The following is a 13,339-nucleotide window of genomic DNA, read 5'->3' on the forward strand; positions in this document are numbered from 1 at the left end:
AGGAGTGTGCAGTAGTCTGGGATTTGTACAGCTGGAGGAATTATTAATTGGGATGGGGTGAGTGTGGCAGAATATAGAGAAAACGAGGGTCTTGGAGTTGGTGTTGTTGGGGACGGGCCGCTAGACAAGACAATGCTGGGTATGAGGGAGTTCTGTGCAAGACACAGAAACCACAAGCTAAACCTAACCTATACAGTGTAGTGCAGTGAATCCAATGTCAGTATAGACTCAGCAAATGTGGACTGTGCCAGAATAGACACTCGAAATACAATGAAAGCAGATTTACCTGAAGCATTCAGAAAGTAAAAGGACAGATTCCTGATTTTCAGGAGAGAGGAGTGCTCTGATAAGAAACAATAGCAAAGCGGGAAGGAGATTTGGAATGGACTCTGATCCTTTTCTTGCTCCCGCCTCCTTTAATTATTCAGTGAAAACTTGAGATTTTATGAGCTACATGTGAACTAATTCATATAAAACTTCCTTTAAGCTGCTTTTGTAAGATAGTTATGGATAAAGGAGATCCATTCTTAATCCACTTATTTCCACCTCTGTATCCTCGCCCCCATCTCAGCACAGCCACTGCTGAATCCCTCATTCGTGCCTTCAGTACCTCGAAACTCAACTGCTCCAAGGCACTCCTGGCTACTTTCCCACATTCCACCCTTCGTAAACTTGAGATCATCCAAAACTCTGCTGCCTGTTCTTAACGGACGCCAAGTCTCGTTCCCCTATCACCCTGTGCCTGCTGACCTACGTTGGCACCTGGCCAAGCATTGCTTTGATTTTAACATTCCCGTTCTTGTTTTCAAATCCCTCCATGGCCTCGCCCCTCCCTATCACTGTAATCTCCTTCAGCCCCACAACTCTCCCAGATCGCGGCGCCCCTTTAATCCTGGCCCCTTGTGCGGCTCTGATTTTATTCCACACCCTCAGTTGCCTGGGCCCCAAGCCCTGGAACGAAATCGCCACACCCTCCCGGTCCCTCTACTTTGCTTTCCTCCTTTAAGACACCCCTCAAAGCCTAACTCTTCCACCAAGCTTTTGATGATTTGACCTGATGACCCTTTATGTGCCTCGGTGTCGTGCTTTGTTCAATAATATTCCTGTGAAGTGCCTTGGGACATTAACTCATTCACTCAGGAAGATGGTAAGAAATCCCCTCCTTCAGTGGTTTCTTCAAAGATGCCACTGTCTTCCCTTCCACTCCTGTAGCTAGAAATCTATTCCATATGTTGCCCACTCTCTCTGTAAAGAAACATTTCTCTACATCAGCCCTAGTTAACTTTTTACTGGATTGAATCTCCTTTCCTGTGTTCTACTATGCCAGGATAAGGTGCTATATAAACTCAAGCGTTACTTATTGTTCATATTTCACTAAAATTAATGTGACACCTGAGTGGAGAGAATAAGTTGTGCATTGCTTTTATTTTTATGAGTGAGGTTTCTCCCCAGAACAGAAATACTAGCAAAGTAATTCTAACCTGGTACCTTCAGATATGCTTCAGTTTAGAATAGCTTGTTTTATTGTAGCGATTTATCTCATCCTCTGTTATTTTTCTGCTGTGTGCAAGTCCCCAAATGAACAGACAGCTAACGTGTACCATAGGAAGCGTTCAAAGGCTCCAGAGGTAAAGTGAGGCTCATCTGCCTTTGTGCAGACTGTATTGGGTGGGGAAGCTTTTTCTTCACTCTGTCCTGAATGTGTGGGCATCACTGGCAAGGCCAGCATTTATTGCCCATCCCTAATTGCCCTGAGAAAGTGGAGGTTGACCTTCTCCTTGTGGGGATGTTGCTCCTTCGATGGGGTTGTGTAGCGAATTCCATTGGTAATACTGAAGGAATGGTGATATTCTCGAGGGCATTTGGAGGTGGGCATTTAATGCTGGCATTGCTGTGGCACCCACATCTCATGAGTGAATTTTTAAAAAAATGTCCAAGTCAGGCTGCTGTGTGTCTTGGGAGGGAAACTTGGGAAGTGTTGATGCTTCCACAACATTGCTGCTCTTGTGCTTGTTGGCGTTATAGGTCACAGTGGAGGGAGATGCTTTTGAAGTAGCCTTGGTGAGTTGTTGCAGTGTACACACTGTGACCACAGTGCACCAGCGGTGGAGGGCATGGGTATTGTTTCCAGTGGCAGGGACACCACTCTTGTAAACTGCTCCTAGCTGCTGTCGAGTTTCTTGAGTTTTGTGCAGCTTTCACCATCCAGGTTTGAGCCTTGTAGATAACGGAGTGGTTTGGAGGGGGTCAGGAGGTGGGCTGCTTGTTACAGAGCCTCTGCCCCTGAATTTGCAGCCAAAGTATGGCTGCTCCAGTTCAGCTTCTCCAAAATGGTGACTCCCAAAATGTTGACGGCGAGGTCTCGGTAATGGTGATGCCGTTAAAAGTCATAGGAGGATAATTGAGCTTTTTCTCATTTGGGACGGTCATAACATGTCACAAATATCAGCCTTCGCGAGTTTCACCATCTGTGACTGCTTCTTTTGTGACTATTTCCCATCCGTCTACAACTGCCTCCCAAAACAGCAGTGCTTTACCACCTCACTCTCTGCAGTCACACATGTCCTTAAAACACATCTCTCGTATCCTGCTGTTAGCTGCTTGCTCCTTTATCCCATTTTGCCCATGACTCTCTAAAATAGTGTCGAACAACTTTGCCTGAGGAATGCTGTAAAAATGCCTGTTGAGTCCTGTAGATGGTGCTATGACACCACAGGATGGGTTTCCTAACTAAGCCCACTAGGTGGTGCTATGGTTCTATGTATCCGTTAATGTTTTATTCTCTGAGCCGCAGTTTTACACAGAATTACATCAAATTTTAAATCAAAAAATAGGCCATTTGGCCCAACTGGTCAGTGCTGACATTAATGCTCCACATGAGTATCCTCCCACTTTACTTCTTCTAACCTCATCAGTATATCCTGCTATTTCTTTCTCCCTCAAGCACTTGGCTAGCTTCAGCTTAAAGGCAACTTTGCTAATCATCTCAGCTACTCCTTGTGGCAGCGAGTTCCACATCCTAACCACTCTCTCTGGATAAAGATGCTCCTCCTGAATTCCATATTGGATTTATTAATGACTACCTTAGGTTTATGAGCTTGAGTTTTGGACAGCCCTACAAGTGGGTACATCGTCTGCAATGTTGATTCCCTGGTGTATGTTTACTGAGATTGTAAGTCAATGCAGAAAGATTTGTTTTGCTAGATTGCTTAGCCTGGAGGAGATCCTCCACTCTGGAGCCCCTTGACTATCCTGTGCTCTTGTCCTGTGCCGCAGCTTCTTCATTGCGAGGTCTCAGGGAATGATTTGTAAATTCTTGAGGGTCTAGTTATTTGTTTTGCTAACAATCGTTATTGCCAGATTATCGCTAAAAACCTGGTAGTTGGGACGTTCCTTGTTACTGGAGCGTCCATTGTTGAGATCCCGCTGATAATGAAATGTAAAGGAACTTGTCACCGTTAACTTCCTGTAGGTAGAGACCCAGGCGGTGATGTGCCTGTGTGGTGCGAGGAATTATTTAAATTTTACTTTCAATGGAAGTCGATTCAAATCTGCAAACCACATTGTAGGTGAATCATGTTGTTGGAGCTTTCCCTGCAGCCAGGAAAGTGTCATGTGAAGAAAGATTTCAGAGGAGCTGTCCTGGGACAAAGCCTAACTGAAAGTGTCATAGTGCATTGATAATAGTGGCTGGGCTGTGCTGTGAGCTTCACTGTCCATTTTATATCTGTCACCACAATTTCAGCCAAACTAAGCAGTGGTTGTTTGGAATTGTTGTCCTGTTTAGGAAAAATAGACTTGTAGATTCTTGTCCGTTTGAAGGTGGGTTGTGTATGGAGAGAGCGTTTTAATCTTAACGCCGAAGTAGCAATGGGCGCATGTCTTTCACTGTTGGTGGTAATGCTGGAAGGCAGTTGAATTAAGAACATCACACAAGAAGGCTGGTATGCTTATTTTTCCTGGAATGTATTTGGACAGTACCAAGGGGAGACCTTGGTGTAGTGGTAATGTCACCGGCCTAGTAATCCAGAGGCCCAGGGACATGGGGTCAAATCCCACGCAGGGCAGGCGGTAGAAGTTAAACTCAATTAATAAAATCTGGAATTGAAAGCGGGTCTCAGTAACTATTACTGATTGTCCTAAATCCCCATCTGGTTCAGTAATGCCCTTTGGGGAAGGAAATCTGCCATCCTTACCTGGTCTAGCCTATATGTGACACCAGACCCACAGCAATGTGGTTAACTCTTAATGGCCTTCTGAAATGGCCTAGCAAGCCACTCAGTTTAAGGGCAATTAGGGATGGGCAACCATCAAAGAATAAATTGAAAAATTCCAAATCTACCTGGTGACAGTGCTCCATGGTGAAGGTCAATCTCTCTGGTTAGATTGTGAGCCCATATAGCTTAAATGTTTGTTCTGATAACCCTAAACATGGGCCTTGACCTCATCTGTGTGAAGAACTGTGCCTTATAGGAGCGATAGCTTGAGGCCAAACCTTGCTTCGTGTCACTATCATTGTGTTTCCTTTTGGTCTTTCCCAGGGTGTCTGGTGGTGAACTATTTGACAGGATAGTGGACAAGGGCTTCTACACAGAGAAAGATGCCAGCATGTTGATTAAGCAAATCCTCGATGCTGTCACGTATCTGCATGAACTGGGCATTGTACACAGAGACTTGAAGGTACGTGTCTGACCAAGACAGAAATTTCCAGGTGTCTGCTTCCAACGATTTGAATCAGTAATTTTACTTTTCCCATTCAGTGTCTTGCAGCTTTAGATAAAACACATGCAGGTGTCCGATCCACATCTTGTGTTTAACCGGGACGTTTTGTAATCTCGGAGCATTGCAAAGCACTTTAAAGCCAGCAACATACTTTTTTGAGTTGTGATGTAGGAAACACAGCACATTATACCAGACATTCTGCATTTGCTGACCTGTGCCTGGATCCACAGAGAGACCCCTCTATTCACTGACTGAAATGATTGGTTTTTCTGCATTTTGCCTGCAGCCCGAGAATCTGCTGTATTACAGTGTCGAGGAAGATTCCAAAATAATGATCAGTGATTTTGGCCTGTCCAAAATCGAGGGGACTGGGAGTGTTATGTCAACAGCGTGTGGCACACCAGGATACGTGGGTGAGTCCACATGACCTCTGCGAATCGGATTAAACGTGTTGCAGATTCACTGGTGACCAAGTCAACGTTACATTTGCCCGGGGCGGGGGGGCATTGAATGAAGAGATATAGGGACGTTTGGAGGGTGCAGGGTGAGTAGCAGCAATAAGGAAGTACCTGCGTGGAGTTTAGGAGCACTGGGCTGAAGCAGTTGAAACAAAGGGAAATAAACAGTTGCTATTTATGGACTGGTTCAAAGGTCCCTTCTGCAAACCCACCTTCAGAAGTAAATGTGGATTAAGAGTTTGTGGAATTAGTTTTTTAGGTCTTATTTATCAGGATGAAGGCTTTAATAAGATTGCCTGAATGGAGCAGGTGAAAAGGATTGTTGCAATCTGTGTGGAAGAATATGCGAATTGTATGCAAATTGTATGTGAAATGTATGCAAATTGTATGTGAAATGTATGCAAATTGTATGCAAATCATACGACTTGAGCCAATACTCAGACCAGGACAGAGTCACAAGTGCACATACTAAGTTGATGAAAGCTTTTAGCTATTAAACATTGTATGGAGATGATGTGCAGTGCAGGACAGACAGGCTCCACGTGTACTGTGGGTGTGCCACATGTGGGGATGTGGGAACAGGAGAATGCCTCAGTGGGTGGTTAGAGGGAAGGCAGAATGTGGGAGGGGAGCAAGTTTCTTCAGACCAGTTTCTGCAGCTTCAAAACTTTCCGAAGTAAGTGAGAAGAGAATTTTATTTGTATTTGAAGAAGGAGCAAATGGAAGAAAACTATTTATAAAAATTTTCACCAGGGATTGTTGTATGTGCAGGCATTAAAACCGTTTGAGATTCAGGGGATTTGTATATTTAAGAAGGGTGAATGAGTTATCCAATTGCTGAGATTTCCAGCTGCTTTTTTAATTGTCTTCAGGGCTCAGAGAAGAATTTACCTGAAGATTAATGCAAGGTTTATTTTCACTTCTCTTTACCTCCCCTCCACTTTCCAGTAAACTGTGTGGCTCAGGGAAGGGGTGTTGTGTTGTGGAGTGAGGCAGCTACAAACATAACAGGGTTACCTTGGATAGACCAAACCTTTCTCTTTTGCATATCCATAAGAATTTCCATTAAGATGTAATCCAGGCAATGGCGTAGTAGTATTGTCGCTGGACTAGTACTCCAGCGACTCAGGGTAATGCTCTGGGGACCCGGGTTCAAATCCCACCATGGCAGATGGTAGAATTTGAATTCAGTTGAATTAAAAGTCTAATGATTACCGTGAAACATTTGCCGATTGTTGTAAAAACCCATCTGGTTCACTAATGGCCTTTAGGGAAGGAAACCTGCTGTCCACACTCGGCCAATGTGGCTGACCCTTAAGTGCCCTCCGAACAAGGTCAATTCGAGATGGGAAATAAATGCTGGCCTAGCCAGCGACGCCCACATCCCATGAATGAAATAAACTGTTAATGAAGGACAAACACACAAGAACAGAGCTAATGGAAATGGGCAAGTTGCTTGAATAAGAAACGAGCTTAGACTTGCGCTAGGTTTGCTGTATTGTCACCAGGGGTCAGTTATGCCTGCAGTCACTCGGAGGGATGACATACTATGCCTGCAGTCACTCGGAGGGATGACATGTTGTCTGTTCCGCTCATCCATCATCTTTTGATTTTTCTCTCAGCTCCTGAGGTTCTGGCCCAGAAACCCTACAGCAAAGCAGTTGACTGCTGGTCCATAGGCGTGATCTCTTATATTTTGTAAGTATCTTGTCTTGAAAAGAAGTAAATGGACCATGGAATACAAATCGGTTAAGGGTGGCTTGAGAGAAACTCAATTTGAATCTTCTCTGATTGGTTTTAACCCCGATTCATATCCAAACCCAAATGAATGGGATGAATGTCTTGGCGTTCCTGGCTGGAAGGTCCTATGGGAAGCGAGGAAGGAGAAATACTGCGGATGCTGGAAATCGGAAATAAGAACAGAAAGTGCTGGAAATATTCAGCAGGTCAGGCAGCATCTGTGCAGAGAGAAAAAGAGTTAACGTTTCAGGTCGATAACTTTTCCTAGTTCTGATGAAAGTTATCGTGAAAATGTAAGATTCATTAGAATTGTCAGATTAAATTTAAAATTATTACTGTTCAAAACTCTCAGATATCGTTAAAATGTAATCGTGAAAGGATGGAGGGTGGAAAATGTACAGAAGGAAAGGGCTGAGAGATTGGAAGACAGGAGAGATTAAATGACCAAAGAGTTGGTGGCGCAGGACAAAGGGGAGTGGTAATGGAACAAATAAAGAAACAAAAGACGTGTCCAGAGGAGGTGTGAATGGCAGAATAGCTGCCGCACCTCTGTGCCTCGGAGATTACTTTCACTTATGAAGCATTGAATAACAGTTTAAAAAAACGTTTACGGACATGTCCCCTCATGTGAAACTGTCACATGTCCATTCATTTTAATAAAAATGTTTCAAACACTTTAAAAACATTCATGAAACCTCATCCTGCCTGTGGATGAGGTTCCATGAAAAATGCAAAGGCTGCCTGGGCTCTTCGCCTACCCCCCCCCTGCCAGCCTTAAGGTTGGACAGGCAGCTCAGCTAATTGCTTTATAGGTTTTCGCGCAGTGACATCAGGATGCACGCTTGACATCACTCCGCAAGTGGGCCCCGCCCCCGCTTGCTGACCCAAAGATTCTGCCCTTGGGTCATACCTGTGGGCTGAATTTAGGTGTTCCGCAAAGTGATCACCTGATTTGTGTTTAGTCTCCCCAGTGGAGAGCAGACCGCATTGTGAGCAGTGAGTACAGTGCGCTAAATTGAAAGAAATCCAATTAAATCATCGTTTCACCTTGAAGGAGTGTTTGGGGCCTTGGAGGACGAGAGGAGTAAAGGAACTGTGGGAAGGGAAGAGGGTGATTGAGGAGTGGATCAGGGACGATTACCAAGTTGGTTCAGAAACTCTGTGGTCCCAAAAACTATCCAGTTTGCCTCTAAATTATCAATCTTACCGAGAGGGTCCAAGAAGGTCTGTCTGGTGTGAGAAACTAATGCAGTTGGGGATGTACTTTCTGACGATCGAGACACACGTGGGTGAGAAATACAGTACTTTAACTCTGCAGCTGGCTTGAGTGCCTAATAATAGGAGGTGACGCGCCATTCACCAGCCTTGGGATCTTTTGCTGCGACGAGTGGAAAGATTCATTAGAATTGTCAGATTAAATTTAAAATTATTACTGTCCAAAACTCTCAGATAAAGTAAAGGTGCTGGAGGGGCATCTTTATACCTGTCACTCTCCTTCCTAACCATATCATTGGAGTTCTGCCCCTAGTGACCATGTGGGCTTCCTGAAGGTTGTTCATTTGACATTTGCTATTTTCCTCTGTCTTCTGCAGGTTGTGTGGTTATCCTCCATTTTATGATGAAAATGATGCAAAGCTCTTTGAGCAGATTCTAAAGGCTGAATATGAATTTGATTCTCCATACTGGGATGATATTTCAGACTCGGGTACGTTCTGGTCACTACATTATCCTGACATACCCAGGTTCTCCCATTCACTCAGTTGTCTGTCTCTGATTGAGCATACGTGTGGGGCAGTAAAACAGTTTGCATTCTGATCTGCAGGACTCTAGCTCCAGTTTTTTACCCCCCTCTTACACAGATATTTCATACTCCTCCCTCCCTTGCAGTTGTCACCCCACCCTCCCCTTCGATATAATGATCCATTGTACTTCTTTACCACAAAATGTCTGCTTGTGACGTATCATCGTTACTAGTGAGAGAGAACAGGTTGGTGGATTGACTTGCATTTGGATTTCTTCATGTTAGCTCCTGGGCCAATTTTGCTGAGACCAATGGAATTTATGTAGAAAAAGCCACCAGCTTCTCCTCCTCTGAGATGCATCAGCGAAAGAGAATAAAGTAGCAGTGTTGCCATTCTTCCCAGTACGCTAGGTCATTCCCCAGCTCCGAGCAAGCCCTGCCCCTTGCTCGGAGCTCCGACCCTGCTCCCATTGAAATCCAGGTGCTAAGAGCCCTGGAATCGCTGAAAGAGCTCATTGGACTTATCATGCTGCTGCTGGCTTTCCAACTAGATCTTATACTCTAGTCTTAATTCTCTATCCTTTCCTAGGGGAAATTGTGGTGTAGCGCTAATATTATTGGGTTAGTGATCTGGAAGCTCAGACTAATGCTCAGAGGACATGGGTTCAAATCCTGCCATGGGTGAAATTTAAATTCAGTGAATAAAAATCTGGAATATAAAGTTAGTCTCAGTAATGGTGACCATGAAACTATCTTCAGCTATTGTAAAAACCCATCTGGTTCACCACCATTCTTCTCAAAAGGGAAGGGCCATCCTTACCCAGTCTGGCCTACATGTGACTCCAGACCCACAGCAATGTGGTTGACTCTTAACTACCCTCTGAAATGATCTGACAAGCCACCCAATTCAAAGGCAATTAGGGACGGCCAGTGACCCCCCCCCCCCACCCCACATCCTATGGAAGAATTAAAAAATAATTATTCTTTCTGTTCAAATACTTAACCAATTCAATTTTAAATGACGTCAGAGTTTACAGCTGAATAGCAACTTGTGGTGCAGGATTCCATTTTCCAATAACCTTTCAATTTTCCACTTCATTAATCTGGGGAAAATTCTGAGTTTATGCTCCCTGTGTACTGATTTTGTCAGCTAGTGGGAACAGTTTCTAGTTTGCCCTCTCAATACCTTTTGCGATTTTTGCAATTCTTTACTACAACAACAACAACTGTCTTATGGCACATTGTAATGCGGAAAAACATCCCAAAGTGCTTCACTGTAATCTCGATCTCCTCTATTCCGGTGGGATAAAGTCCATAAGACCATAACACATAGGAGCAGAAATTAGGCCATTCGGCCCATCGAGTCTGCTCCGCCATTCAGTCATGGCTGATAAGTTTCTCAACCCCATTCTCCCACCTTCTCCCCGTAACCTTTGATCCCCTTACCAATCAAGAGCCTATCTTTCTCGGTCTTAAATACACTCAATAAAGTCCTAATTTCTTGAGATTGTTTTCGTAGTAACTTTTCATTCCTGGTATCATTCGGGTGAATCTTCACCATCTTTTCCCGTCTTTAATATCCTTCTTGTAATGGAGTGCCAAGAACTGCTTGCAGACCTCCGACTGTGGCCTAACCAATGTGGAGTACAAATTCAACATCACTTCCTTTTGTGTTTATATTTCCTGCCCCATGTATAAAAGCTAGAATCCCTGTTGCCTTTTTACAGCCTTTGTTTCCCACGCTCCTACCTTTAAAAATCAAGCTAGCTGCAACACTACCCCTCTCGCATTTCATTCCTGGGTTATACTGCCTTTTAATCTTTCATCTTTAACCTTTAATCTCTACCCTGCTTCTCAATTTTCTGTATCTGTCACCTCTCTGTCGTCTCCTGCAATCTCTGGAAAGTTTCCTCACGGTTTACTATGCCCCCTATCTGCAAACTTGGGCATCATTTCTCTTCTATGCCTAAATTAAAGGGGAGGGCAAATCACCCAAAAAAAATCTCATCCCAGATCCTTGAGCAAACCAATATCCATAGCCATTCATCTGGAAAATCTTCCATTTACCTGTACCCTTTGCTTTCTATTTCTGAGCCATCTCTCTATGCAACCACATTCCCTTTAATACAAATGCTTTCATTTTATCGATATCACTCTGTGGTGCTTTATCTAACACTTCCCAAATACCCACATATACATTTAGTGTGTAGAATGACCATCAGTCATGCAAGGCCTGGCATTTATAAAACGATGCTGACCATACTAATTACCTTTTCTAAGTGTTTGTTTATTTCATCCTATTAATAATGAGCCGTAATCATATCTAACTGAGGTAACAATGTGCTCCTTCATTGAACAGGAGTGTGCTATTTGTCGCTGTCCAGTTCTTTTACATATTATCCAGCAGTCCTTGGAAAGAGGAATTTAAGTTTTAGTGTATCTGCTACCTCTTCCTCAACTGTTTTCACTGGGATACAGACCACCTGGATCTGATGTGTCAAAGCCTAGCTGATTCCAGATGTTATCTCCGGCAGATTTTGTGTCCTGTCCTTCGCCATGAGTTATGGCGATGATACCAATCATTTTTAGATGTAGCGATCCTTTGCCTCCGTTACTGAGAGGTGCAGGTGTGTAACCTGCAGGGGGCTCGTCCATCAATTCCCCCACCTTTCTGTGGGAAAGCAACAAACCTCCACTCGCCCTCTTCCCCCGACAGCACAACTGAAATCAGAAGCTCTTTGGGTGGTTTGTGGAAAGAGGTTTTCTGGGGTGTGAGTTTGCTGTGCCATTGTCTGTATGGGTTTAGCCCTAGACAGTACTTTCCAGCTCTTCCATAATCAGAGGCCAATCTGTTGACTACCAAAGCCCTTCTTCAAACTTGCTTGTCCGTGGGGAATGTTTAGCTGGGTTACAGACAACGAAAAGTCTTATAACTGCTATTTACATTAAGGTTTTATTTGGTTTCAATCCAGCCAAAGATTTTATTCAACATCTGATGGAAAAGGACCCAAATAAACGCTACACCTGTGACCAAGCTTTGCAGCATCCCTGGTAAGATTTGACCTGCATTGTGTTTGATTGTTCTGCTATCGATAGGTTTATAGATAGAGTTCAACAGAAAAAAAGATGTGGAGGAGAGGGGGTGTGGGCTTTGGGTGGTTGCTGATTTAAATGTTGAAAGGACTTTGTTATAGCAGGAGAGAGATTTTAAAAAAATAGGCTAAATGAGTCCTGCACATGGGCCCAAATCGCAGCGATTTAGATGGACCAACATTCATTCTCATCTTGTATTCTTGTGTTCCATTGTATGGTTATATTGGGCCCAGAAACCCTACAGTAAAGCAGTTGACTGCTGGTCCGTAGGTATGATCGTGTATATTTTGTAAGTTATATTCATGTGAACCTGATCTTAAAGGAGTGAATGGACCATACAATACAAACCTGTTCAAGGTGACTTGAGATCAATTAATTGCCCTTCATTTAGTAATTTAACAATTGTACTCCTGTATTATATGGGATATCAGTTTGCATTTGTTTGTTCTCTTATACTGACCTTGTCTTTGCTCCTGCAGGATTGCTGGTGATACTGCATTAGACAAGAACATCCACGAGTCTGTTAGTGCCCAAATCAAAAAGAACTTTGCAAAGAGTAAATGGAAGGTGGGTGCCTGGGAGCACTGGTATGTTTTGAATTTGTGCAGTATCCCCTTAAGTGCAGAACACTCAGCAATTTATCAAATACAGATTTAATCCCTGATCCTTTAAGCTTGGGGGTCATGCTGCTAATCATTTAGGCTAACTCTGGGTTACAGTTGCCTCGCAATATGCGCTCAGCAGCATAAATTATATCTCTAGGCCGTTGATTAGAAATGAACAATTTAAATGAAATGTCTTTTATTTTCTCTTGTTATGGCATTTGGATCCACTGCCTCAAAAAAAAAATCCTGACAGGAAATCTTCATTCTCCAGAACCTTTATTGGACATGACATGACATGACATACGTTGTACAGATGTGTAGAATAGAACCTTTGTCTAATCTGTGGCTATCCAAAAGCATGAAGACATTTTTAAATCTGATAAGGATAGTGAGCTTTCCGGGAAGGTGCAGTAGCTACATGGAATGGAGTCGTCATCCTCAGTGTCTTCATTTTACTGCAGGGATATTAATGAAAAGAAGCCCCCTTATCACAGAGTTACTATGGCACAGGAAACCATTCAGCCCATTGAATCCATCCCTGTGACAGTGCTGCATATAATAAAAAGTTACCTGAATGAGGGCTGCATTGTATTTTTATGCATTCATTTTCTCATTCATCGGCCTACATATATTCTTCCTCACCCTCCCGTGGATAGTGCTTCAGCATGTCTGTGTCTGCCTCTTTATCTCTTCGTCTCCCACTCACCCCCCAACCTCCAACGCCATTTTAACACTCAGATATTTCCATTGTCTCCCAACAGCAAGCTTTTAATGCCACAGCTGTTATACGGCACATGAGGAAACTACAACTGGGCACCAGTCAGGAAGGGTCAGTGCAGAACACACCAACCAGTCCATGCCATGGGACACTGCTGGTACCAGGGGGAGATTCAAAAAATGGTAAGGATTTGTGAAGCTGTGATACTGTATGTGAAATGTGCTGCAGATTGCACCTGTGCTCAGGTACACTTCTCCAACTT

The 13,339-nt window shown here is 43.6% G+C and overlaps 1 protein-coding gene across 1 annotated transcript in view; it reads left to right on the forward strand.

Moving 5' to 3' along the window:
- Nucleotides 1-13,339, forward strand: part of LOC144681610 (calcium/calmodulin-dependent protein kinase type 1-like) — a 205,855-nt gene that overhangs the window by 180,597 nt on the left and 11,919 nt on the right. The window contains exons 5-11 of the mRNA XM_078543364.1: nucleotides 4,542-4,680; nucleotides 5,009-5,135; nucleotides 6,803-6,878; nucleotides 8,513-8,625; nucleotides 11,634-11,712; nucleotides 12,234-12,321; nucleotides 13,121-13,259. Coding sequence (XP_078399490.1) covers nucleotides 4,542-4,680; nucleotides 5,009-5,135; nucleotides 6,803-6,878; nucleotides 8,513-8,625; nucleotides 11,634-11,712; nucleotides 12,234-12,321; nucleotides 13,121-13,259 — 761 coding nt within the window. The remainder of the gene's footprint in view (nucleotides 1-4,541; nucleotides 4,681-5,008; nucleotides 5,136-6,802; nucleotides 6,879-8,512; nucleotides 8,626-11,633; nucleotides 11,713-12,233; nucleotides 12,322-13,120; nucleotides 13,260-13,339) is intronic.

This window comes from Cetorhinus maximus, chromosome 6, assembly GCF_964194155.1.
Source record: "Cetorhinus maximus chromosome 6, sCetMax3.hap1.1, whole genome shotgun sequence".
In the NCBI taxonomy this organism is placed as follows: domain Eukaryota; kingdom Metazoa; phylum Chordata; class Chondrichthyes; order Lamniformes; family Cetorhinidae; genus Cetorhinus; species Cetorhinus maximus.